The 24,806-nt window shown below is 52.5% G+C and overlaps 3 protein-coding genes and 1 long non-coding RNA gene across 7 annotated transcripts in view; 3 read left to right on the forward strand and 1 right to left on the reverse strand.

The window, feature by feature from the left end:
* Positions 1 to 11,586, forward strand: part of LOC113209486 (uncharacterized) — a 42,148-nt gene extending 30,562 nt beyond the window's left edge. Inside the window, exons 2-3 of the mRNA XM_052272686.1 lie at positions 9,717 to 9,953; positions 10,031 to 11,586. Of these exons, the coding sequence (XP_052128646.1) occupies positions 9,725 to 9,953; positions 10,031 to 10,761 (960 nt within the window). The 5' untranslated portion in view covers positions 9,717 to 9,724 and the 3' untranslated portion in view covers positions 10,762 to 11,586. The remainder of the gene's footprint in view (positions 1 to 9,716; positions 9,954 to 10,030) is intronic.
* LOC113216217 (adenosine deaminase-like protein) lies at positions 11,572 to 22,805 on the reverse strand. 4 transcript variants are annotated; one of them, XM_026427024.2, is made up of 7 exons: positions 13,330 to 13,464; positions 12,995 to 13,134; positions 12,718 to 12,909; positions 12,365 to 12,620; positions 12,155 to 12,290; positions 11,969 to 12,069; positions 11,572 to 11,877 (listed from the first exon to the last, which is right to left on the reverse strand). In XM_026427024.2, the coding sequence occupies exons 1-7, from the start codon at positions 13,375 to 13,377 to the stop codon at positions 11,683 to 11,685; spliced, it is 1,068 nt and encodes a 355-aa protein (XP_026282809.1). In that variant the 5' UTR covers positions 13,378 to 13,464; the 3' UTR covers positions 11,572 to 11,682. The 4 variants fall into 4 exon arrangements, 1 of the variants encoding a protein (XP_026282809.1); XR_008011772.1 differs by lacking the exons at positions 11,572 to 11,877; positions 11,969 to 12,069; positions 12,155 to 12,290; positions 12,365 to 12,620; positions 13,330 to 13,464 and adding exons at positions 19,059 to 19,395; positions 19,853 to 20,309; positions 20,390 to 20,561; positions 20,656 to 20,785; positions 20,938 to 22,805 and having other exon boundaries at positions 12,721 to 12,859; positions 12,991 to 13,134; XR_008011770.1 differs by lacking the exons at positions 11,572 to 11,877; positions 11,969 to 12,069; positions 12,155 to 12,290; positions 12,365 to 12,620; positions 13,330 to 13,464 and adding exons at positions 19,059 to 19,395; positions 19,853 to 20,309; positions 20,390 to 20,561; positions 20,656 to 20,785; positions 20,938 to 22,805 and having other exon boundaries at positions 12,761 to 12,909.
* LOC113209462 (zinc transporter ZIP1) lies at positions 13,666 to 15,735 on the forward strand. Its single transcript, XM_026426990.2, has 7 exons — positions 13,666 to 13,864; positions 14,011 to 14,148; positions 14,226 to 14,328; positions 14,412 to 14,543; positions 14,622 to 14,861; positions 14,968 to 15,238; positions 15,337 to 15,735. The coding sequence occupies exons 2-7, from the start codon at positions 14,021 to 14,023 to the stop codon at positions 15,453 to 15,455; spliced, it is 993 nt and encodes a 330-aa protein (XP_026282775.1). The 5' UTR covers positions 13,666 to 13,864; positions 14,011 to 14,020; the 3' UTR covers positions 15,456 to 15,735.
* Positions 22,806 to 23,143: 338 nt separating the features above from the next.
* Positions 23,144 to 24,692, forward strand: LOC113209448 (uncharacterized). Its single transcript, XR_008011778.1, has 4 exons — positions 23,144 to 23,366; positions 23,994 to 24,166; positions 24,241 to 24,384; positions 24,499 to 24,692. It is a non-coding gene; the product is annotated as an uncharacterized LOC113209448 (long non-coding RNA).
* The last annotated feature ends 114 nt before the right edge of the window (positions 24,693 to 24,806 follow it).

A 24,806-nucleotide genomic window follows, 5' to 3' on the forward strand; every position in this document is an offset into this window, starting at 1 on the left:
CCGCCTCCTCCCACGGAGTCACAACAGCGCACCTGTGTGCAATAACCCCCTCATACCCTCTCCCCTTCCCACTCCCCAAATTTCCCCCAACCTCTCTGGACTTTACGCACCAGCGGTGTTCTCAGCGAAATCATGAGAAATTGAGAGAACAGTCGAAATGAAAGAGTAAGTAAAAACGGTCCAAGCGGCCCCGATCAACACTCAAAAATAACAAAAAATAAAAGCGGTTGTTGCATGAATGCTTCCACAATTTCATTAGCGCAGTCGTGCGACGCTTTCGGTTCGGAGAATAATGATTCACGTACAGCGACTGGAATTATGACGTACCGAGACGTGAGGAGAGAGGAGGTGGGAAACAGAGGGAAAGGATTTTACGATTCGGCTGAAATCACCATGCTCGACTGAAGGTGCTGCAGCAATGCAAAAGGAAAAAAAAGTTATATCAACTAGTCACCCCAAACGGTTCCTCATGGCTTTGAGCTCGCCACTAGGAATGCTGCTACTACATATGCGTCATTCTGTTTCTTCATACAGGCTGGTTACCGTTGGTTGATATAATTAGTAGTATACATAGTACTCACGAAATAAGTTAGGTAGGGCCCGTCTTTAGTCCGCAATCCCCTCCTCCCTCCCCACCGCGTTCTTCCCTGCACCACGCGTTGTGGCTGTAACAGTTCGCGGTTTTAGACCTCCATTTCTGTTTGGGTCGCAGCCAGCCGGCGGCGTGGGGGCCTGACCAATCTCCTTGCTCTTTCTCTCTCCTTTATCGGAAACTAGGATACGGAGAGATCGTGACGGGCAGCAACTTAAAATTTTGTGTTTAAGACCTGGAATTTTGTTATGTTTTTTTGTGATTAAAGAAATTATAAAAAATTGAAGAAGGAGGAAATGTTGATGACTTATATTACGGTATCGATAAGATAAATAAATCACACAACACTTGGGTAATTTTTTTCGCCTTCGAGGTCTCCTGTATTTTTTGCAATACAACAAGCAGTGGCGCGACGAGTACAGACGCCAGCCCAGCAGCTTCTCTCGTTGTTGGGCTGCCTCTGGTACTCCGTCGCGTGGCCGCCTTTCAGGATGATCCGTTCGGCGCCTGTCGCTCCCGCCGGTTCCCATAACGTAACTCGTTCGTTCGCAGCCCAAAGGAAAGTAGTCGGCGGGGCAGGCAGTCGGGGTGATGCATATTCACAATGCCCTGACTCAGCGCGCGTCATTCCGCGGATTTTTTCCGTCACTTTTTCGCAGATGTATGTACGGAGTACGGAGGGAGAGATGGGATGAGAAGGCCAATGCGCGGAGTGTGGCGGGGCGGGGTGGGGAGGGGCGGGGGTCGTTCTCCCGTGCGGCCACGCCACGCCACACGGCTCGTAAGCCGACATAACCCCCGCCCACGCCCGCAGTTCCAAAGACGTAACCTAACTCTCAGTACCTCAATTCCAATTTACGGTGGTGAAGGAGAGGAGCTGGGCTTTGACTCAAAACATAAAAGTAGCGAGGTATGAGAAAGTTATGGGGATCAGAGTCTTTCAACTCACTGCAGCACTCACACGACACTTTATTCTTTCTGGGAACGGAACTCGTATTACTTCGCCAACAAAATTTTCGTCGAAACAAAGATTATATTTCTTCATTTTGTTAAGCTTAACAAAGTTTTATTTTGTTTACATAACTTGTTTTTGTTCTGTTTTCTAAGTGTGGCCGGTCCTGGTTTGGCTTCTTCACCGCTCGTTGCTCAGTCAGGGCGAGAGCACGCACCGCACGTAGCGCACGTATCATCACGGCAACATGTAAATTAATTGATCGATAACCGCTTTAATAGTCCGATGGCGCGGCGTCATGGGCCGGCCGGCTCAACTCCTTAATAACGGTTGTGGTCGCGGCCGTGCTCTCATCTCCTCACCGAACCGTCGGCCTCCGTCTCTGTCTTTCTTCACACGTCTCCTTACACACTCAGCCGAAGATCGTAGGCACATAGAAAAAATAGAAAGCTGGAGCAGCCATTCCATGGCTTGTTGATGGACAACCAAAAAGCATGACGATTTAAACAGCTCAACCTACCATGGAATTCACTGCAGTGGATCTCAGTAAACACAATGTCTGATTCTTTTGAGGAAAATGGGAAAACTTTGTGGAACTCCCATGTTCCAGGAAAACTCCCCAGATATTTAGAAAATGAGGGAAATTCCAACATTTGAGGAGACCTCAAGAGCACTAGAGTAATCCTCAAACCATGGCAGTTTCTCAAAGTTTTTCCATTTTCCCCCAAAACTAACACACTGCATTTGACGTCAAGAGAACTAAAATTTAGTTAGTTCACACAACTATTGTAAGGTTTTCCCAAACCTTCATTTCATGGTTGTCTCTGAGACAGCTACACGAAGGTTGCTGCAGCTTTCCATTTTTCCGCGGGTGCGAGAAACCGCAGCAACGCGGCAGCAGCACAAGCGGAGGACCTAGGCGGAATAGATGATGGGGTGATAAAAAAAATAGCAAAAAATAGCCACATGCACGGTAGGAAAGCAAATTAAAACTAAAACGAGCATTCGAAATAATTACTCTAATGCCCCCGGGGTGTGAAGGGCGAGAGAGCAGGCGTCCAGGGGAGAGGAGCGGGCGATGAGTCATCCCGAAGAAACACAATCGGCGGACGTTGCAGCCGCGGCGGCGCAGCAGTCAGCGACCCGCGGAGATGGACGCGCGCCGCTCCGCGCAGCCGCACCAGAACGGCTCACGGCATGGCACAGGTCGAGGCACAAGCGCCCTCACGGACAGGTGCCTCTCTTTTTTCACCTCTCGTTTACAACTCAGTAAGGACATGGAAAGAGGCGGTTGGCTTTTCTTCTGAATCCAGTTCACTACACTGTAAACAAAATTGTTCGTAAATTAACGAGGACTCAGTGTGGTAATTTAATTTATAAAGTATTCTTTCACATAGCTTACTTGCAAACTAAATATTTTATTATGTAAATTTACAAAAATGCTTGACCTTTTCCTACGTGAGCTTACAGAAAACTTCGTTCGTTTTTTACAAGGAGAAACGGTAATTTTTCTTGTGAATTTACAATCATTTTTCAGTGCAGTCGCAGTTATCGAGTTCCTAAGCGCGTCAGGCGAGTATGATCGTCTTGTTTAGAGAGAGTCGAGTCGTCGAGCCGAGCCGGTAGTCGGCCGGCGTGTCCGGGCCGACACCCACCCACCCCCACACCCACCTACCACCATCGTCGACACCCCAAGGAGTGTAACGCGCGCCGCCCGACCTTGGCGTTAACAGCTCTTACAACAAAAAAAAGGGCGGGCGGGACAGGACAGAGAGATAGAGAGAACAAGTCACGAGACACACCGTGTCGCTTTAAATTCCGCGTACATAACACGCTCTGGACAATAGCAAAAGCGGACCGTTGGTTGCCGTGGCGGAGCGGTGCGCCGCCGGCGCGGGGTGTGCAGCCCCGCGTGCTCGTGCCCGGGCTCGAGCAGGGCGGCTCCGGGAAGACATAAAGGTGCAGCGCTGTTCTGGAAAAGCGATACGGTATTGAATGACAACCCGCATGCCAAATGCTGAAGACAAAAGTCGTATATATTCGTCTCTGTTTAGTTTTACCTACCCCCTTCCCCCCTGCCCCTTTTACCGCGGGCCGACGACGGCGTGAACCACGACGACACGGCACCGAGATTGCGCAAGGTAAGGCGAACTGGCGGCCACGCCACGCCACGACACGACTCGCCACGACACTGTGCATTCTCAACTTCCCTGGCAACTCGAGAACTCACTAACCTTCCTTCTCGTCCTCCGGCTCCACTTCTTCTTCCCTTCACTGTACGACGAAACGAAGAGGGAGTGGGAAGGAAGAAAAGAGCAAGTGCGAGAGAGGGAACAAAACTGGTGGTCGAAACTGCCGAAGAATAAGCGGAGAGGGAGAGCGGGTGGGGCGGTCGGGCTCATGGAGAAGGGGAAGGTGCTCGCCGAGGAGTGCTCTGATGTCGCTCGCGCGTCGAGGTCCCCGGCGCGCGGCGTGGCCTCCAGCCAGACCCACTCCAGACACAATCCGGAATACAAACAAACTTAAGGGTGGTGCTTCAAGTCACTCTCGCGTTGGGGCTTTCGGTCCATCCCCGCTCGCTCATGGTTTCATTTCAAGTAAAAATCTTTTACAACCGTTTAAGAACCCATTTTGAACCTTAAAACGAGGAACCGCCTTTAGCGTACTACCAAAACGTCTTCAGTCTTTGCCCCATTATGTGATCTTAATCATACCTGTTTTATCCCTGTTCCTTCTTTTGTCATTTCTTTGACGATTTCGCGTTGTCGGAGCTCGAGGCGTAGCGTAGTGGGCTGCCTGGCGTTAAGTATGGGCCTCCATTTCTTCGCCGGTTGGTTGGTCGCGTCGGGGTTGCGCACTTTGCCGGGCCAAGTCTGACCACGCCCGGCCTGGCCCACCCACCGTGACGATTCTCCGTCGCCGATTGCATCCATTCCGCGGCCCAAGGCAAAGGGGGAAGCCCCCTATATGACGTTGCAGCCGCGCTGCACTCCGTGCGCTCCTCGCCCCCATCCCACGCGGGGACACCGGCGGACCGAGCTGCCGCCGCCTCGGCCGCCGCCCGTCGCCATGCCCGAGGATCGGGCGAGGATCGGGCGAGGATCCAGTCGGGAGGGATCGACGTCCCTGTGCCGTGCCGCGTGAGCAAGGTTATGCGTTGCCGGTCGGCTGGGAGGAGGCGGAGGGGGGGGAGGGTGCTGTTTACGTCGGCCTTTGTCCTCGCGGGACGCACGCCCCTGGTTTGTTAATGTCGCCGAGGGAGCTGCGGAGCACCACCGTGCGAGTTCATGACTCGAGTCATGACTCCTCCCACCCGCAGCCACCAGCCCGCCGCCGCCGGAGTGTGGGCCGGGGTCCTTAAACTGAGGCACGGGAGGTCACCGCGCGGCGGACCACCGCCCGACCGGCCGGCCAGCCTGCCGTGTCCACTTTACACTCCTCGATCACCGTCAACAACCTCGTCACCCGCTGCACCACGGCTTTGAACACAACCAACAACCACCATCGGCCGAGCCGAAATAACCATGAAGTGAAGAGGCAGCACTATACGTTGAGAGATTTGCAACTTCTTTTCAAAGTTGTGATTGGCTTCGCTGACTGTTTTTCACGGATTACTTGTGGGGGCTGGTCGACAGCGAAGCCTGTTGTTGTACCCTAGTGATCAAAACGTTTGACCTATTACTGGGCAAGTAAGACTCACTGAATGGGTTATTACAAAAATAAAACAAATAAAAATTAATAAAATGTCAAAGAAAATGTATGATGAATCGGGCTCGGAACTCAGTCATGGAAGGAAGCCTAGAAAGCAATTGATATTTACTACCGACTCTAGCCCCACCGCCGAGGGGTGGATAACTCCTAAATTAGGTGTACAAATTTCAAGAATTAAATTTGAATTAGCTTGAATTGGCTTGAATTGAATTTGAATTGGACTGAATTGGTTGAATTAGTTTTGAATTGGTTGGAATTATTGCGATTTTATGTTACTGAATTAGCGTGAATTGGCTTGAATTGACTTGAATTGACTGAACATTGTCTTGAATTGGACTGAATTAGTTGAATTAGTTTTGAATTTGTTTGAATTAAATTGAATTGGTCTGAATTAGTTTGAATTGGGCAGAATTAGGGGTGTACACTTGGCAGGGGAGTTATCCACCCCTCGCCCACCGCCCTTTTGAAACAAAATAGTACATTTTGAGTTTCGGTCCTTGGTATTAACAGAAACCACGGAAGCCCCATTCAAAAGAAGAAGAAAATCACATAGTAGCGGGAGCATGATACACCCTAGCTAAATAATAGTCAGGACAGATACTGCATTAGAGTAGAAACTGTGAGTCTAAGGTCCAGCTTCTTGAGATCACTCTTCTTTCCCTTTTTTTGAAAATTTAGAAATAGAGAAGCAGCTCGCAAACGACAATATTACGTGTTCATGGAGTATCCTCCAAGTTTAAAAAGGATTTTAGTTCAGATTTTATGTTTGACCATGGGCCACAACAACCACATCGTCATCGGCCGATTCGTTGCCACAATATTTCGTAGGTCGTCACGCGGACACGGCGCGGCGTTACATCCGGCTGCCCCCACCCCTCCCCCTCTCTCTCTTTCTGGTCCAGCGGCTCGTCCTCCAGCCTCCTCGACGATCACCGCCCGCGGCGCCGCCGGGGCTTTGAGGAGGCTGAGCCGCCGTGGACTCGTGAGCACCAAAGTGCCAAACGCCAACCAAACCACGCGGCGCCGCGGCAACGTCCCTCCCCGCCCCTATCCGGTCCCTCCCGGTCGCGTCCCGTCGCGTAACAAACAATGGCGCACGCCGCTCGGTCACCTGACGCAACTGCCTGGGCGGGCGCACGGAGCACGGAGCACAGCGCACGGCAAAGGGCATTCAGGCAGAAGAGCGCAGAGAGCACGGCGCCTGCGGGCGGTCAGGTAGGCCACCCGCTCAGTGCGCCGGTGTGGCGGGTCTGCCTACACTCCGTCAGCACGGCGCCTGCGGGCGGTCAGGTAGCACACCCGCTCAGTGCGCCGGGGGGGCGGGCCTGCCAACACTCCGGCAGCACGGCGCCTGCGGGCGGTCAGGTAGGCCACCCGCTCAGTGCGCCGTTGCTGCGGGTCTGCCTACATTCCGGCAGCACGGCGCCTGCGGGCGGTCAGGTAGGCCACCCGCTCAGTGCGCCGGTGCGGCGGGCCTACTCACCGGCAGCACGGCGCTCTAATAACCCCTCTGGATACACGGGGGCGGCCCGGCCGCCATGGGACCTCTATTTGCGTCTGGATTCACTGCTCCTCTCCCACCCCCTCGTATTATTTACGAGACCGTTGCATAGATGAGAGTAACGGAGAGTAATGAGCCTCGATATAAAAGAGAGGTGCGGGGGAGGAGAGGAGTGGAGAGCCTGCGTGCCGAAGCTGGGCCGGGCGGGGCAGCGAGCGGACTCTGTGCATTGTCGTATTATTTTCAATGCGGCCCACTCCGACGCCCACGGATCCCCTTACCGCCGACGACCACTCATGCCTTGCCTTCGTCCTGTGGCGCGGCGTGGCGGGGAGCAGACCGCACGGGTTTGGTCGGGATATTGGCTCTGTCCGAACAAACACACCAATCACTCTGTCACTGTTTGGGGCGGGGCTCGCTTGTTGTCGCCATGTGCGCGCGGCGCGCTCCGTGTATGTGAGGAAATGTTGAGTGAATCATATACGGGCAAACAACAGTAAACGTACATTAAACGAACACGCTGAATGCATGATGGCGGCACGTACCAGCAGGCCGGGCGCACGGACGGTCGGACGTACGGTCGGGCGGTCGGCGGATATGAATGGGTAGGCGAGTTAATGAATGAATTTCTCATTGGAACGGCCAGAGAGGCGCCTCTCCTACAACTGTAATCCCGCACAGCAGTCCCGCGCCCGGGACGCGGCGCTGAGTTCCCAGGGGCCCCACGGACTGCATTGGAAAGCGCACGGACCGCTGTGTGAATCCCATCTCATCCCGCCTCGGCCGCCGGTGTCGCTCCGGACATCTGCTCCGGACATCTGCCCCGACCCCGTCGCGGCGGCAGCGGCGGCAGCTCTCATTATTGTTATTATTATTGCCATTACTTTATCGCTGGACCGGATGGCGGATGAAGCTTGGCGGCGCCACGCCGCGCCACGCCGGTGTGCTCCAGTGACCTCCAGCGACACCCCGCCACGCCACGCCACGCCACGCCACGCCACGCCACGCCACGCCGCGCCACGCCGCGCCACGCCGCGCCACGCTTCGTCGTCCATTCATTAAATAAGGGCGCGGGTCCGTTCCCGCGGAGGTGGCTCGCCTTACACAGTTATTATTGATTTACATAGCGCCGCGTGGCGTGGCGTAGCGTGGCGAGGCGTGGTGGCTCCGCTGCGCTTGCCTTGTGAGGAGGGGTGGGGGCTGGCGGTACGTCGTAGAGGCTGCAAAAAGCAGGAGGTGCGCCCTTCGCCGTTCTGCCGGCCCTGCCAGAGCTAAAACCGCGGGCCGGGCCGGGCGGTCCAGAGGCAGGTGAGGCTCAAAGAGCGCCGGCGGTAGGGAGGGCCGCCTGCCGCCGACCCCCGCAGAGGTCTCACAAGGTGCTCGCCGGCGCCCGCACTGGTTCCATAACGGCGCTCGCTTGCCGTGCTCTGCGCGCCCTACCGCTACCCGCGCGCGGCTACAAAACATGTGAATGAAACACGAAACGAATGTCAATGCCGCGGCGGCGGCGGGAGCCCGAACAATGGCGGCATCATTACGAGTTATTAACCGTGCCGACCGTGCCGCTCCAATTGATGGATCGGAAACGGAAGCAAGAGAGGTGTTGTTGCTGTGGGTCTTTTTACTTCATTTTTCCTTGCCACTGCACCGGCGTTCTTTGTTAAAGATGTGTTGTTTATGTTGTGGCGTTTCGTAGAATGGACGCGGAGTTGGGAGTTCCGAGCCATGCACCACCACCTACGCGCCGCTGCCCTAGTGCGTGGCGAGGCGAAGTAGAGCGCACTCGCCTCGAGTAGTGCAGCGTGTGCGTGCGTGTGAGGAGGGGGGGGAGGGGGGGCAGGGAAACTTTTTGCCACTTCAACCCGTTTCCAGCCCCATTAATCACGCTCGCCGGCGCCGCCGTCCGCGCCGCCGCGATCATTTTCTCATTCTAATTTATCTTCTCTTTCCAAAGTTATTGCTGCCAAAGCGGTGTGAACGAGTGGAGAGGTTTCTCTGTCGTGGCGCGGCGGCCTGTAAGGGGAGCACCTCTCCTCTGGCGGACGAGGGTCTCGACGTGGTCGGCGGCGGACGAGGCACAGTAGTGTGGTCGCCGGCGCGGCGGCGGTCGCCGGGGTGGCGCGGGGCAGAGAGCAGGGAGTGTGGCGTGGTGCACGCGAAGGCGAAATGGGCAGCGGCAGCGGCAGCCGCGAAGGGGACGGGACAGCAGACAAGTTAGTTGTGCAACAAGACGCATGGTTAACTGGGCAGTGTCTGATTGAAAAGGAGTCGGGCAGGGCGGTGGCGGTGCGGGCGGCGCGGCGAGCAAGTGCACAGCGAGAGGCTCCTTGTTCTGCATGGCACGGCATGGCGGCGCGATCCGACCAGCGGCGCCACGCTCGTTACTCCAGGATCACTCCGAGGGCCGTAGGGCTTATGTCTTGTCAAGGTCTCAACATCGCGTCGTCGGCGTCAGTCGCTAAGTGCATTTTTTTTCTCGCCCTAACATTGCGACGCGGCCATGGGCTGCCGCGGGGTAGCTTAAAAGCGGTAGTAGCTGCCTTGAAATTGAAAATAAAACAGCGCCAGACGCTTCGAATGTTGCGGCGTGGACTCGTTCTGCGACAGGTCCTTTCATTTTCAAGGAGGTCCTGACAGCTCCACGGCCGGGCAGGGGCCGGGTAGGGCGGGCGGGGCTCTTGCTTGAGGAAGTGAAGCCCTCTATCGTGACCTGCGCTGCGCTGCGGTCCTCCTTCCTCCACCCGCCTTCCGCTCTCCTTTCCGACCGCTGGGCACCGTGATCTAGATAATGAGCTCTCGCGGAGCTCTCCACGCCCCCAACCCGACAACCCGCGTCCTGTCAACAAAGATCCTCCTCAGTTTTTTTCGGAAAGGGAGGGGGCCTGATTGCTCAGACGTCTAATTTTCGTTTACTACATTTGCGAGCAACAACTAAAACTACTACTGCTTTCTCGTTCCAGAGCGGACCATGGCTCGCAACATGTCCTCGTCGGACCGCAGTATCCCTCACCTGAGGGACATCTTCTGGAGTGGAGGCCCGGCCCCCGGGGGCGGCCAGGTCGGCGCCCACCCCCAGCCCGCGGCCCCCGCGGCCCCCGGCCGCACCGAGTGGCGGGTCACACCGCGCCATGACGACATGAGCGAGCTCACCTACCAGTTCCAGGGCGACGCCAGGATCTCCAGTAGGGCGGTGAAAGGTACTGCCCAGACCCGGGCTGCGCGGGGTGGTTTGGGGTTCTGGCGACTAATCCGGTTCTTGTTCTGTTCGTCTCAGGCGGTGGCAAGGACCAGCACAGCAACTACCACCACAACGGCAGCAGCCATCACCACGGCAAACAGTCGGCGAACAACGACCTGGGCAACGATAGCGCCATCTCGGTGGGCTCCACGTCGGAAGATGAGCATCAGGCCGCGCCCACCAACAAGAAGAAGAGCAAGAAATCCCGCGCCAGGGACAACGCGCGCACGCTCACCGAGCGCGACGTCAAGCACCTAGAGCGGCACCTGTCCATGAAGAAGACGATCCGGAAGAAGATCATGCGCGACCTGCAGCAGGCCTTCGTTGAAGACCCCACCGAGTTCCGCGTCGAGGACATCAACAGCCACGAGCAGCTGATCCAGAGTCTCAGTTTCGGCACGCCGTCCCGATACGCGCAACGCCACACCAGCCGCGAGTCCAACTTCCTGGACATGCTCCGCGCTAACGACCAGGGCAGCGCCCAGGGCGGGCTACAGGCCGCCAGTGCGTGCACGCCCTGCCCGCCCTGCGCGCCGGCCGCACGCCGTGGGGGCGGTGGCTGTGACGACCAGGACTCGGGCCACGGCTCGCCAAGAGGCTCGCCGACCAGGGACTTGTCTGCGGACCGGGGAATGCCGCCCTCGGTCGCCTCCCAGCAGCAGCATCTCGATGAATATGACGACGGCACTCTCCCAGAGACGGACTCGTCCGGGAAGAAGACCAGCTTTTGGAGGCGTTTCACCATGAAGGGGAAGAGTAAGCGATGAGCGAGGGCAGCACGAGGACCGCTTGGCGCTCCTCCAACTATAGATCAATACAAACTACATTGAGTTCGGAATGATAAATGATTGTGTTGCTCTTGTACAACGAATCTGTAAATGATTGCTTTATCTAAGTTTGTTTTTGTCTAATGGGCTGAGGTGTTTGTAGCAATGTTATGAGTCGATTGCAAGCTGAAATGGCATTAACTTGTCGAAAGAGCAAACACTCCTTGAACTCAACATCTTTGTGATACTTTAATGTAACTCTACTCTACAGGTCTGCTCAGATAGCAGATCAGAATTTTGAAATATAATGGAGGTATTAATATTTTACTTTTTGTCAAATAGATGACCTACTGTAGTAGATGTATCTAGGATTCAGCTTATAGGTAACTATCCTATTCAGTTGTAAACTTTGTCTTTTCTGTTTGGATTTTTATTTAATATAGAGATATTTTGTAGGCAGACTGCTTGTAAAAAAGTAAATAAACTAAATTTATAGTGTGGATAGATTGAGGCTAGTAAACATGCAACTAATAGCCAATACAAGGATTGAAGTTCATTTAGCTTTCATAGTTTATTTATACACACTAGACATGCTGTTTGAGGTAAATTTGGTCAGTAAAAGAATGAGCTGCCTTCTAAACTTCTATTTTGAAAAATAAGAATTGAAAGCAAGCCTGAACTTCCTTCATCTGTTCTGTTCTCTGTCAAATAATGCTGTTCAATAGGTGAACTACCTTCTTTTGATTTTTTAAGAGCTCCTAGTGTACAATGAATTAAGATATGATACAAGGAAAAATTGAATTAATAAAATTTGATACACATTTTTTTTTAACTATTTATCAATTCTCAAACATCTATCGTATAAAACCGTACATAAACACAAAATAAATCACAAAGCTTAAAATATCACAATATGAGTAATTAGGCGAGCCCCTCTTTAGTTTTAAATGCAGACAGTTCACTCATTAGTTGTTTCTTCTCATCAGTAGAAGCAAATGATGCATGGATTGCCATTTCAATACAGTGACACAGCTCCAAAGCAGATAAATTAAAGGTTTTGGCAGCTAATTCAAATTCTTTGGAAAGAGTTGTGGAAAACACACCCTTGTCATCAGTCTGAAAAATTGTTGTGCAAATATAAGAAACATTATGCGAGTATTATAGAAAGCAAAACAAATCAATGACAAATCAGTCAGAAAATTCTCACCGATATTGCAAATGGATGTTGGAGCTGTAGTAAATGCTGAAGGTGATGATTCTCATAACTCTCCACAGTCTTACACTTCACATTAGATGTGAGGCAAACCTCTAAAGTTCAATAATAAGGAAACAGAAAATTACTATAAGCATCAGCCACTAATACACAGTCATGAGGGAAAAAATGTATTCTTACCCAAAGGTGTTTTAGAATCTAGAAATAGTTTCCACAACCTTTCAGTACCACCATGACTTGGGTGAACACATGTGCCATGACCAAGACGATCTGCGTTGTATTTCAGCATTTCCTCAACTTCATATTCATTTGGAATCTGAAAAGTTAAACAGAGGTAAAAAAAATCAATTCAGTCCTCAGAGTGATTGATTGGTAAAAACGTAAACTTACCTCTGCACAGTGTAAAGCAATTTTCAGGCCTGATATACGAGCTTGAGTGAAGAGAGGTAAAATATCTTGTACAACGTTTCCACATTTTGGGTTTCCACTCAGATCCACGCCCACAACTATGTCTGGGTGCGCAGCATTAGCTACAATTGCTTCCCTGATATTCTCTTCTGCTTCTGCTGGACTTTCTCGACGATTCACAGACAGGAGTAATTTTACAACAATAAATTTATTAGGACCAATGAATGACGGCACATCCCTAAGAAACAGAAGCAATATAAATAAGTGAATACAATTTTTAAACAGAATTCTAAATGTAGGATGAGTAATGTAGCCTGTAGCGATGTTAAACATACTTAATGGTATCAACAACAGCCTGAATATACTCCCTCTTGGACATGACCCCTGGCACAGAACGTGGTGTTGTCCGGATTTCCAGATAAGCCACGCCATCAGCAGCAAAGTCAGATATGACATCTTTGGTGGCTTTCTTTACAGCTGCAGGATTAATAGTTACCGCATGAGCAATATCAAATTTTTTGAAACACCTAAAATTGTAACCAGTAATATTAAATTAGCAGTTGTTTAATTCACCATATTGTGTGATAATCTGAAGAAAGTAACACAACCTACTCTTCCAGAGACCGGTTTTTAAGATGAAAAGAGGATATCAATGCATTTATCTTTTCATCAGAACTCAAGTCTGGATTTTCCATGCACAAGACACGCAGGGTATCCTCACTTAATGATCCATTTAGGTGTGCGTGCAGCTCCTGAAGAGAATTGAAAGAATGAACTAAAGAAAGAACGAAAGAACGATAACAAACAAATGCCAACTGGTTGACAAGCTGTTTGAAGTTTGAGGTTAACCTCAGTTATTTGTCACTTCAACAGAAAAAGCAGTATGAAACGTATATTAAAGCAATCATCAATCTGAAAAGAACCGACAACTAAATGTAAATACTGACAACTTTGGGAAGACGCAAACAAAATGATTCCACATCAGAAGTGTCCATTTCGGAATGGTCGTCCAGAAAATGTGTTTAAAGTAAAGCGCCGGTGTCAGTTTCAGGCCAGTACCCCACAAAATTCGGAGCACAGTTTTACAAAGCTTGAAAGTACCAAAAAGTTAGTCCACTGGGCACACAATTAAAATTAAAAACTTTAACGATATACGAATATCGTGAGTAAAAGAATTTATTTTATTTTAAACGGTTATTTTTTGGAATATCTTTAACTTTTGGGGGTTGGCCATTCTACATCTAAGCATATCATAGATTTTTCATACTGGTGCTGCTATCCTGCCCGCAGATAGGAGTGCGAAGCGAAGAGTTGGAGAAATTTGACCCTGCAAACATCCATCCAACCCAAAACAAACAAACTCACAGCTGATTTTCTTGGACTTCGGAGTAAAACTGACAGACTCGATTGAGTACTTTGGAATGTGAAAGACACCCAGTCTTAAGGGTTGTGTTCGTGTTTCCCTAAAAAGATAGGGTGGAGGTAATTTAACATGCTAAATTTAGCTCAAGCAGTATATTATTTTAGAGGTGTTTGGGTATTGTGTTTCTTATTACTTTCTAACCAACTATAAAAACGCAAAAGACATTGAATAATCTTTACGCACCCTTATCTAATTTTTATTTTAGAGGCCATAAAATGGATGTCAGTACAGCAAAATTGGCGGCTCTTTGGAGCTTACTGCTTCTAACGTTGATTTTCTGTATGCTGCCGATATGGCTGTTGTGGTCTGTTAGACATACTGTTGACCAGGCACGAAAAGCAAAGTAAGAAGCATTCCTTGCAAAATAAATGTAAAATTTACTCTAATGAATAAGTAACGTTAACTGTGTCTGTGTTGTAGGTATGCCCGAGTTGTCAGCTTGCTAAGCTGCTTTGCGGGTGGAGTATTCATGGCAACTGGCCTACTTCATTTATTTCCTGAAGTTGATGAGGCACTTAACAAGGTAATTATAAAACATATTACTTTAGTCTTAATATTAGATATATAAGTATTATGAATCTTAAAATGTTCTTTTCTATCTCTTAGGCTTCTTGGGGTCATGGCTTTCCTGTGGCTGGTTTTCTTACCGCCTTTGGGTTTTTCCTTGTTCTTACAATGGAACAAATTGTTCTTGATTACAAGGAAAGTGCGAATGTCAGAGATATATCTCACAACAGAGTAAGTGTCCCTCTGTGATCACTTTAAATTTAAGTTTTAGTTTTAATAATATTGATTTAATTAAATATTTTTCTATAGTCTAGCGAAGAAGACAGTGATGTTAATCAAGTCAGGCGACGGGGAGGCTCAGTTGTTGGTGTGAGAGATCACCCCCTCACAACCAGTATTGATGGCCGCTCCCTTGATTCGGTGGCTTCAGTTGATGCAGACCCTCACTCAACATTCCGTTCAGTTCTGCTCACTGCAGCACTATCACTACACTCAGTATTTGAAGGCTTAGCAATTGGTCTACAGCCTGATGTTGATAGTGTAATGCAGGTTGGTTCTGAAAACATGTTTTACTGTTCTTCAGAAAATTCATTGGGCACATTTTTCTTCAAATTTGAATGGCAGTATTCTGATTTTCTTTCTCTCTTTCTTTCAGTTCCTCTTAGCAGTTGGTCTTCACAAAGCAGTCATTGCATTTGGATTAGGCTTAAATTTGGCCCAAAGCAGGCTTTCCTTGTGGTCATGCATCAGGTCCAATCTCATATTTTCAGTAGCTTCACCTATAGGTATAGCTATTGGTCTGGGCATTGAAGATTTTGGCCATTCTGTTGATGAGTCTGCTGTCAATGGGATTCTTCAGGGGCTTGCCTGTGGAACATTTTTCTATGTAACCTTCTTTGAAGTTTTGCCTCATGAACTTAATCAAGGTATGTCCAAATCAATGCACAAAATGATAATTTATGCCAGTATTTAAAATTAATTTTGTGAAGTGGATGTCTATTCTAATTTATGTCTTTGTGTTCAGGTGGAGACCGTCTTCTGAAACTTCTTGCCATTCTTATTGGATTTTCTGTGATCTGTGGTGTGATGTTCCTGGATCCAGATGCTTCTCCAGATGGAGGGTCCTGCCCTCGAATCACTTAAGTACTGAAAATACTCATTTGAATATTCCCAAACTTTTGTCAATGTTTGAAGAAATATGTTTTGGTTTTGCTGTCATGACGTTTTGCCAGAGATACATTGTACTATAATCTAGACTGATATCATGTGATACATATTCCATTAAGAAGTGGTCTGACTTGGATTTGCCTATAAGTGGCACTTTGAAGTGGGATCGCTCTATCCTAATTTTTTATGAATATGAAACAAATTTGTAAATGTTTTCTACTAAAGGATTATATTATATAACTATCTTGAATCGAGACTCTGTGTTTCTCTGATATGATGATTGTCGGGACCGGAAGCGTAATAATCAAACTGGCACAAGAGGCCAATGAGGGTGGCGCGGCGTGCGGCAGGGAAGACCACACCGCCACACTGCCCGGCCCGGCCCGGCCCGGCCGCCGAACCAAAATACCAAATCCATTAGCCGCACCGACAGTCGGTCCATTGAGGGGAGGAGACGGAGGGCGGCGCGGGGCGGCCCGCCCAAGGTGGCCCGAGGGGCGCAAGTTGAATACACGGCGGCCGAGGGCCGAGTGTTTGGAGGACTAGTAGACGGGTAACGTGTGTGTTTGTGGATGGGGGAGTGGCGGAGGGAATGCCGCATCCAGCTCAACTCCTCTGCTGCCAGGCGTGAGGAGCGCGAGGGTATTCAAGTCCGGATTTACTGCAGATTTACTACAGGGAAACAACGACGAGTGACTTGTCCTGAACTCGTTATATTTTTCGCTACCGGAAAATGGGTGCGAAAGGAGACCTTGAACGAGATATCTGAGTTGCAGGTGTTAAGCGGCCGCGGCCTTCCCCCGTCCCTCCCCCCTCCCCCTCCCCGTCTATTTCCAAAGGAACCATTTGAACCACCCACCGTGACTGTTATCGGGGATGTATTATTTTAAAGCAGTCGACGGAAGCCGAAACAGCTGCCGTTTGTTTCGACTGCGCGGCAGCAAAGAAAGAGAACAGAGACACATGTGCCACACACATCGACGGGCTGGTGCTGATGCTGCCCCCTTCCTGGGCGGGTGATGGGTCTCGACAAGCAGTTAGCACATTGGGCCACCAGTGTTTGTGTTGGGTAACCTCAAAGCGACTCGTCTCGACTAGACCTCCCGCTCACCCTCCGCCGTGTACGCCTTAATACGCCCGCTAAACGCTAGGGAAGAGCCCCGCTTCAAAGTCAGAGAACTGCCGCGCGGGCAAGGGTGGGACGGGGTGGTCGGTCAGCTCTCTCTCACCACGGATACGAGTGCAACCGTCGATGCGGCAGAAGGGGCGGGGGCCTGTTCTTCACTTGTCGAGTCATTTGTGACACGAAGGATGACAGTGACCCGAGGAAGGTTGTCGAGGCTGGATGCGGACAAGGGTTGACGACCGCCGCACCCCTCCACCCTTCCCGTTCTTGTAGTGTGTATCGTTTGTTTGACCCTCGAAAAACAACCGACGACTATAAGGGGGCGATTTTTTCCCGGCATCACGCTGCCACACAACTACTAAGGGGAAGGCGGGGACCTTACTCAGTCCCTCCTCCCCGTGCTTACCCCGTGCCGTCGGGGCCCCGGCGAGTATCTCCTGCACGCTGTGCAACCCGATACACCGAAAGGCCCAAATCTGATCAATCACACCATCCACGCGTCACTGCGCCCCTAATGTCACTCTGCCGTCAGTGACGAGCATGGAGGATTCTTCCTCTATGGTGCCTGATTCCCCCCCCCCCCTTTTCTTAGGCCTACCCCACATGAGTCTCGAGCAGATCCCATAACGCCAGTAGCGGTCCTTCTTAACTCAAACCGCTTAATGTCGCCGCTCTCCGCCCAGCATGAGCGACCAGGTGACCTACACGGGGCCCGACCCACGTGTCTACATGTGTCCACGCGTGACCCCCCCCCCCCCGCACTGGCCGCCACGTGGCCGGCGCCTGCCCGGGGCCCCAGCGGGAGAAGGTGAATTACTTGGGTAACTTAATAAGAACACCCCCGCCCCGCCCCTAACCACTTGGCGAGGGGAGAAATGGTAATAAAACACCGGCGGCCACGAGAAACTCGCTTAGAGTAAAATGGAGAAGAAGATAAACATTGCGGGGCGGTGGTGCGCCGCCGGGGCGGGGGAGGGGAGGCGGGAGGGCCAGTGTCCCGAATAAACACACACTCAGATTGCCCCGCAGATATTCCGGGCCGAGCGGGAGTTCATCCGGGTGGCCACCTCCGCCAACATCACTCACCTCGCTCCTCGAGGCGTTTGTCGCGGCGGTACGTGCGCTGCATCTCGGACGTCATTTCCTCACAAATCCTGGCCAAGGGTGGAAAGTAGAGGCTGAGATAAAAATCCGCGTGGATACGGGCTGGAGGCGACAGCGCGTTGGTGTACCGGCTCGCCTCGTCGCTCTCCTGAGACAAACCCCAACCCCGCCCCTCCCCCGCTCGGCTCGGCGGCGGCAAGCGGATCCGTCAGCCAATGTTTACTTAGAATCAGTTTTCATTTGGCGCGAGCGCGCGGAGGGGTGGGGCGGGCGCCAAGGGGTGCAGCCGACGTGTGGGGCGGAGGGGAGGGTCTCAGAATGACACGTTTCCGCGCCTCACCTCACACACATCAAGCTTTTACCTCCGCCAGAGGGAACTCGAGAGTGGCGTGAGCGGGAGAAATGCGGCCTCCGCCCGCCGCCGCAAGGCCCCCCGCGCAGGCCGGTGCTCATGGGTATGCCTGTGCCAGCAGTGGAGAAGCAAAAAGAGGCACAACTCATCGCCATGCCCCCCTCATCGTCGAACAGTTGAACAACAAACCCGACCACTTCCCTGCCAAAATATCTTTAGCCGAGTCTCAAGTAATTGGCGGAGAAAACAGTGCGGTGGTGCGATCGCCGCCCCGGGGGGATTACACGGAGTACACAGAACAGAATAGGAGCGCCGAGCGCGTCCACGAGGTGTGGGTGTGGGCAGTGGGGGTGGGGGGGGGGAGGGGTTGCAGCCGTAGGGCAGCCACGTCTGTTGACTTGTCGGATGAAACTCCCCCGCAGCCTGCTCGCACCGGGTGGCGGAAAGAATGGCGAAGACGGTGACTACTGCCTGCCGGCCCTTGGAGGACCCTCCTCGGCAGAGATTTCTCCTGTCGTTGGGCACTCCCCGGGGGCCCTTGCTGTGTTTGCAGGCTGAAAGAGGGCTGCGCAGTACCTACACATTCCGGTGGCGAGTGAGTCCAGTGGTGCCAAACAAGAGGAAAGGGGTTATGGGTAAGAGATTATGCGAGCGCAGCATGTAAGTACAATAATGAAGAGGTATAATCGATTGATTGGCGATTTTACATGGCAGGTACAAGGTAACAAGTCGATGCTATTCACCGACCTGGTTTAAGATAAATCTTTGGCAGTAATATACACGGAATAAAATAAAAGACGGTATGTACAAAGCTGAGACCAAAAATATGCTCAACTCAACAAAATCTTAAACTCCGTAATTGAATAAATCTAAAAATTAATACCGAGGGTTATAAATAAGCGCTAAAATGTCACGTGTTTTCAAACGGATGCATCCTCAGACACTTTTTAGCGCTAATCGCCACGGTCGCCGTCAGCGACGAGGGCAACGGTGTTACCGGAATCAGTGGAGTCGTCCGGGGAGCGCCGCGACGGTGGCATCGTCCTCGTGCGGTGGTCGGCGAGGTGCTGGTGGGGGCCGGCGTGCACGTGCAGCCAGGACAAGTCGTGGCCGCCGCGGGGCTCGGCGCCGTGCTCGGGGGGTTGTGGGTGCTGGGCCGGCGGCGGCGCCAGGCACAGCGGAGGGGGCTGGAAGAACAGGCCGTGCGCCGAGTGCGCCCCCGGCGGCAGTGGCGGGCCGAGGGTGCCTCCCAGGGGCGGCAGCGCCAGCAGCAGGTCCGACGACGACGCGCACCACGGGCTGAGCAGGCGGCCGCCAACGCCCCCCATGCCACCCTGCCAAAGGAGCGGTCAACATGAAAGGAACGGCTGCGCGCAGGAGCACCCGGAAAAACAAACTGTGCTCTTGATTACGGCTTTGGTCAAGAAGTTTTACTTGCTTGGTATGAAGTTACAAGTTACAAAAGAGCGGATCAAGTGAAATATTCTAGAACGATACACAACGATCTTGTGCGAAGCCGATATCAAAATACCAGGTGGCTGATGCTGATTAACCCCGCGCACTTCTGTAGTTAGCCTGTACCGCACGCAGGGAGTGCGGGCGGGCTTGCCTATCGCCCCTGTCCACGGCGCCTTACGGGCCGGGCGAGTAGGCAACCCGCCCGCACTCGTGCGTGCGGTACAGTCTAAATAAAGAAGTGCGCGGGGTTAATCAGCCACCTGGTACAGTTGTCAATTACGTATTACATGTTTGCAAAACAACTAGGCCTACCTCCCCGCCTCTGCTGCTTACCTGATGGAATGGGAAGAGCATCGGGTGCCGCAGACTGAGCCCGCCCTGGTGCGCCATGGGGGGCGGCGGCGCCACCGGGGGCGGCAGGGGACGGAAGGCTGACCCCCGCGACGTCGCCGCGCTCTGCTGGGGCGGCGGGGTGGGTGCGCAGGTCGGTGGCGCTGCGGGTGGCGACTGCTGCGCCACGACCCTAGGGGAGGACGGCGGCCGGCGGGCGTCGTGCAGCTGGGTGGGCACGTCCTGGCCAGGCGCCACCGAGCCCACCGCGGACCCAGGCGCAAAGTGCTCGATGGCCCGGAGCAGGTCATCCTCGCAGCGCCGCAGCACCAGCTCCAGCACTGACCGCTTCTTGGTGGGGAAGAGCCGCGCCAGCAGGTCCAGGGAGGAGGCTGTGGGCGCGGGCCGCGCGGGGGCAGCAGGCGGCAGGGGCGGTGGGCTGGGAGCCGCGCTGGCGACACTGGGCAGCGCGAGGACGCGGTCAGCGACAACGGTCTTAGCGCGGGAACCTCAATGCACTACTGCCTCGCTGTGTCTCACCTGCTCCGGTTGCGGCTATGATCGCCTTGCTGCTCACCGGGCCCCTCCTCGTGCTCTGGGGCGCTGAGCTCGCTGTCGCGGTCCTCGGGCCGCCCGTCGCTGCCCTCACCTTCGGCGTCGTCCTCCTGTTCGTGGTTGGCGTTGTTGTTGGAATCAGCCGCTGCGGCGCCGCCTGCGCGAATCAGAAACAGTCGTCTTGGGCAAGAGAAAGACAGGGCGAGACTGGGGCGCCTCGGTGACGAGTGAGAAGGAGACATTGATCTTACCTTTAGGAGCGGTGATGGTCATGCCGAAGATGGGGCCCGGCGGGAGGAAGCCGTACTGCGTGCCGGTGGCCACGGCGGCCAGCCCCAGGGCGATGGCGTCCTCCGCCGCCTGCTGCCGCTTCAGCGCCACCTGCACCACACACACCTTTACTCTCCGGGCTGGGTTGGCTGCGGGGCTCCGGGTAGCCCGGCGCGCGACACTCCGGCGCGGCGAGCGGCCTACCCTCCCAGCGACAGGCGCACAGCCCCAGGCCGGGCCCATGAGCCGGTCTCACAACCTACCTGCGCCGCCATCACGCGCTGCCGCTCCGCGATGAGGTTGCACTTGGCGCACACGCAGCCCTTGAAGCGGCACTGCCGCTTGTGGCCCTTGAGCCACGAGATGATGCCGTGGTTGCGACAGCGCGCGCACTTGGGGCGCCGCGCGCCGCGCTCCGTCGTCGGGTAGGACGACCCGGGCGCGCGCAGCATCCTGGCGGAGGCGCAGGGAGGACGACGCCGAGGAGTCAGGCGGGTGGTGATGCCTCCCGCGTCGACGACGCGCTGGGCGTCTTCGTGCCGCTGTCAACGCTCTCCATCGTACCCTCGCGTTACGATGGCGATGATATCTTCAGCGCGATCCTGCGCGCAGCTCGATTTTTCTTAGAACATCACTAGGAGGCCCCTTCAGTGAATACGGGAGCACCGTAGACTACGCGTTCCTCGGGAAACTTAAACACGCGCGCACCCACTGTCGACTACCGACGACGCCGGTTGTTTCCTCTGCATTGTCTCGTTTCGCTGCAACAGCCACTGAGAGGGCCGTCCGTCCCGGCCGAGGGGGTTGCGGAGTGCCGGGGAGGTAGCCAGCTGCGGCCCAGCGGTGGGCAACACGGGGCAACTGTCACTCCAATGGTAGCCGCCGCTCCTCCCCGAGACCGCCCACGGCGCTCGCGCCCGCACTCGCCCTCTCTCTCCCGCTCCTCGCCAGGGGTGCGCGAGGGCCGCCCCTCTCTCTCTCGCTCCCAACCCCGGCGCCGCCGCCCTGCTCCGCCCCCGTGCCTCCCCCATTGGCTCCCCGAGACGTTGCGATTGGACGTTGCCTCGACGACCGAGGCTGGGCCGCGTCCCCATTGGCTGCCCCCCGCGCGAGCAGGATGCGCCCCGAGATAAACAAGCGGGCTGCGTCCGGGGCGCCCTGGGCCTTCCCTCCTCGTCGCGGCCGGCGAGCCAGCCCAGCCGACGCTTTCTGACGCGCCCGGCCCAGCCCGCTGTGGGCTCGGGACTGATCCCGTTACACTGATTGCTTATGTAGATGTGCCGGCCCATCTATCATTGGGAGAAAGGCGGTAATGTATGCTCGGCCCGCGCGGTGTCGTTTACCGTTTTTGTTTGCCAGTCAATAAAAGTCAATTGATTTCTTATTTGCACTTCCTAATAGTCGGCGCGGGCGCGCGTGCGTGTTTTCTTTCTTATTAGAGAAGAATCAAGAGTCCGATTGGCGATATATAGTTTTGCCTCCTATACGGTTACAGCTTTGCAAATTTGCGAGACTCGGTTGATGAAATGGACGTTTTCGCGACACGCGGAATCATCTGTACGAAACACCGCTGTCTCCAGTCCACTCACTGCACTTGAGGCGGGATGTGTGGCCTATCCCTACTCTCGTGTCGCCCTCATTAGACCACTCGTTAGAGACCCCTCCTCCCGACCCACCTCCTCTCCCGCCAAGTATGACAGTCTTCCCTCGCGTGTTCTACGTCGTCATAAAAACAAACGTGCAAATTACGCCGCGACAATAAAGTTAAATACGATCTCCGCTTTCAAGTTTCAACTTTCACTGGTAGCAAAGGCCCTCCCGCACTCGTCCGAGATGGTCCGCGAGAACCATTGGGCATCGTGAGCGACATTATCCGCCTCAGATTGGGCAGTTTGATGTGTGGGTAGCGCTTGGACGGCTGAGGCGGCGAATGGGATTGGCATGCCAGAGGCAAGCTGGACCGGCGGCGCCGACCTTCAATTCGCGAGCTGCTGGAAGCTAACGCCCTATGTCCGACGGGCCAGTGCCCCTCCCCCCCTCCCCTCTCTTCTATCTGGCCCTGCTCCTTCCCTTCCCTGCCCACCCCTTCCCTCTCCCCTCCCCTTTCCCCCACTCCACCAACCAGGGCGCGGCCGTGAAAGAGCGCCGTGGCGCCGCCCGGCTGAGTGGCAGGCAAAGGAGGCAGACGCAGACGGCAACAAGGGAGTTGCGGACAACCCCAGCCAACTGCAATGGCTGTTTCCGGTCGCTAGCCGTCCCCCCACCACCATAGCCGGCCTGGGATCTTGCCACCTTGGGAACTGCAAATGAGGGGCATAAAACCCTATTTTTTCTGGTTTGGTCGCCCAGCTGGCGATTTTAACGTCACTGTTATTCATATCTAAGCACATTTGGTGTATACGTTTCATCGTTGTTTAATGTCAGTTCCTTCTAATTATAATTGCGAACCATAATAATTTTCTGGGGATTCTGGGGATGGCTGGCTGCAGTGTGTCAACATGCACCATTTCTTTGAATGTTTCTGCTTTCATTCTGGATTGTTTATTTCGTGATTTCGAATATTATTTACAATGCAGCGTCTCGTTTTGACCAAGGAAATGAAAAAGATAAAGTGTTCTGTGCCGGGGTGACGTGCTTTTGCTGTATCAGGTGATTGCAAGACCGTTTTCCACTTTCCATCTGACACAAACAGGTTAGTGTGTTTCTGTGGTAGGTGGTTATTGTAGAACACTTTCCTCTTTAAAGCTCTGTGCAAGAGTGTGGGAAATTCATGGACAGTAAAATGGACCAATATTAAATCTAAAGAAAGATGTTGAAATTCAAGAAAGCCTTCTATAGTTATAATAATTTTTTGCACCCCAACTCCACAGCACAAAGTTTTATAAGCGCTTGGAGTTTTGGGTTGAGCATTTCAAAAATGTTTCAACATACTATAACCCAAGAACGGTTTAAGTTACGAAGTATGTTTTTTCTTGACATGGTTTCTTATCAAGTACTTCAAGTTCCCTACATAAAAATATTTTTATCAGCAGTCTCTGAAGAAGTCAATAAATTCAGCCCTGTGTCCCCTTCAATTTATATATGTGTTATTTAGCATCATCATATACAATGCAGTGTGCTGGTTATGGTCCTTGGAAATGTAATCTTTAATGTTATAATCATAATTTGTGTGGGGCATATTAGATAAGCCATGACATTAATTATACTGTATTTAGTCCTCTTGAAATAAACTTTTAACTCTGATTGTTTTGAACAACTAATTTTACCTTACTTTCAAATTCTGTCAAGCTTTTCTTAATGTTTTGGTTCTGGTTTGCAGCTGTGGCTCCTCATGACCGGGAATAAACCTTTGCCAGTGCATCAACACCTAGGAGTACACCGTGTAGACCTGGAGCTACTCAAGCCATTATTCCTCATGTCAGTAAGAGTCCTGGTGACTCCCACACAGTCACTCCAGCCACAGCCAGTGTTACTCCACTAGCATCATTTCAGGTAACTGTAACTTTTTTAAATGTCCTATATTAATGAAGAGACGTAGAATGTGTAATAAAATTTTCTGTTTGCAGTTTCCAGCCAGAAGAAAAGTTCTTGCAAACTGGCAGCCATCACCCTTGCCTTCTTCTCCTGGAAGAGTAGGCTGCACTATTTGTCTCAGAATTCTTACACTTCTGTTGTGGCCGCAGTTTCTAGAACTTGCCGAAACTGGAAAGGTGAGTTGTTTCATATGTGTATTTAAATAATTATAAAATAATTTCTTTAACTTTTCAACTAGAGGACCTTTCAATTATGTTTACTAACTGTTCTGTAACCTTTTATAATTTCAGATTCATTCCTTCACAAGTCCCTCAGCTCCAAGATTTTTCGAGGTCCAAAAGGCATTTCGCTTCTTTAGATTTTGTGCAATGATTGTAATAATGTATTATTATGGAATATGTCATTTTGTAAATTCTATTATGTTACATATTTTATATTCATGTTTTTGTGGTTTATAATTCTGGAATACATTTGAGTTATCTTATCTATGTACTTTAACTTTGAAATTCAAACCCATCTTCCTCTATCTTTTATGGAACGACCACACTGATCAACAAAAAATATCCCACATGTGGAGCCTGCCCCGCCCGATACGGCG

Source organism: Frankliniella occidentalis, unplaced genomic scaffold (assembly GCF_000697945.3).
Source record: "Frankliniella occidentalis isolate FOCC.00 unplaced genomic scaffold, Focc_3.1 Scaffold218, whole genome shotgun sequence".
Classification (NCBI taxonomy): domain Eukaryota; kingdom Metazoa; phylum Arthropoda; class Insecta; order Thysanoptera; family Thripidae; genus Frankliniella; species Frankliniella occidentalis.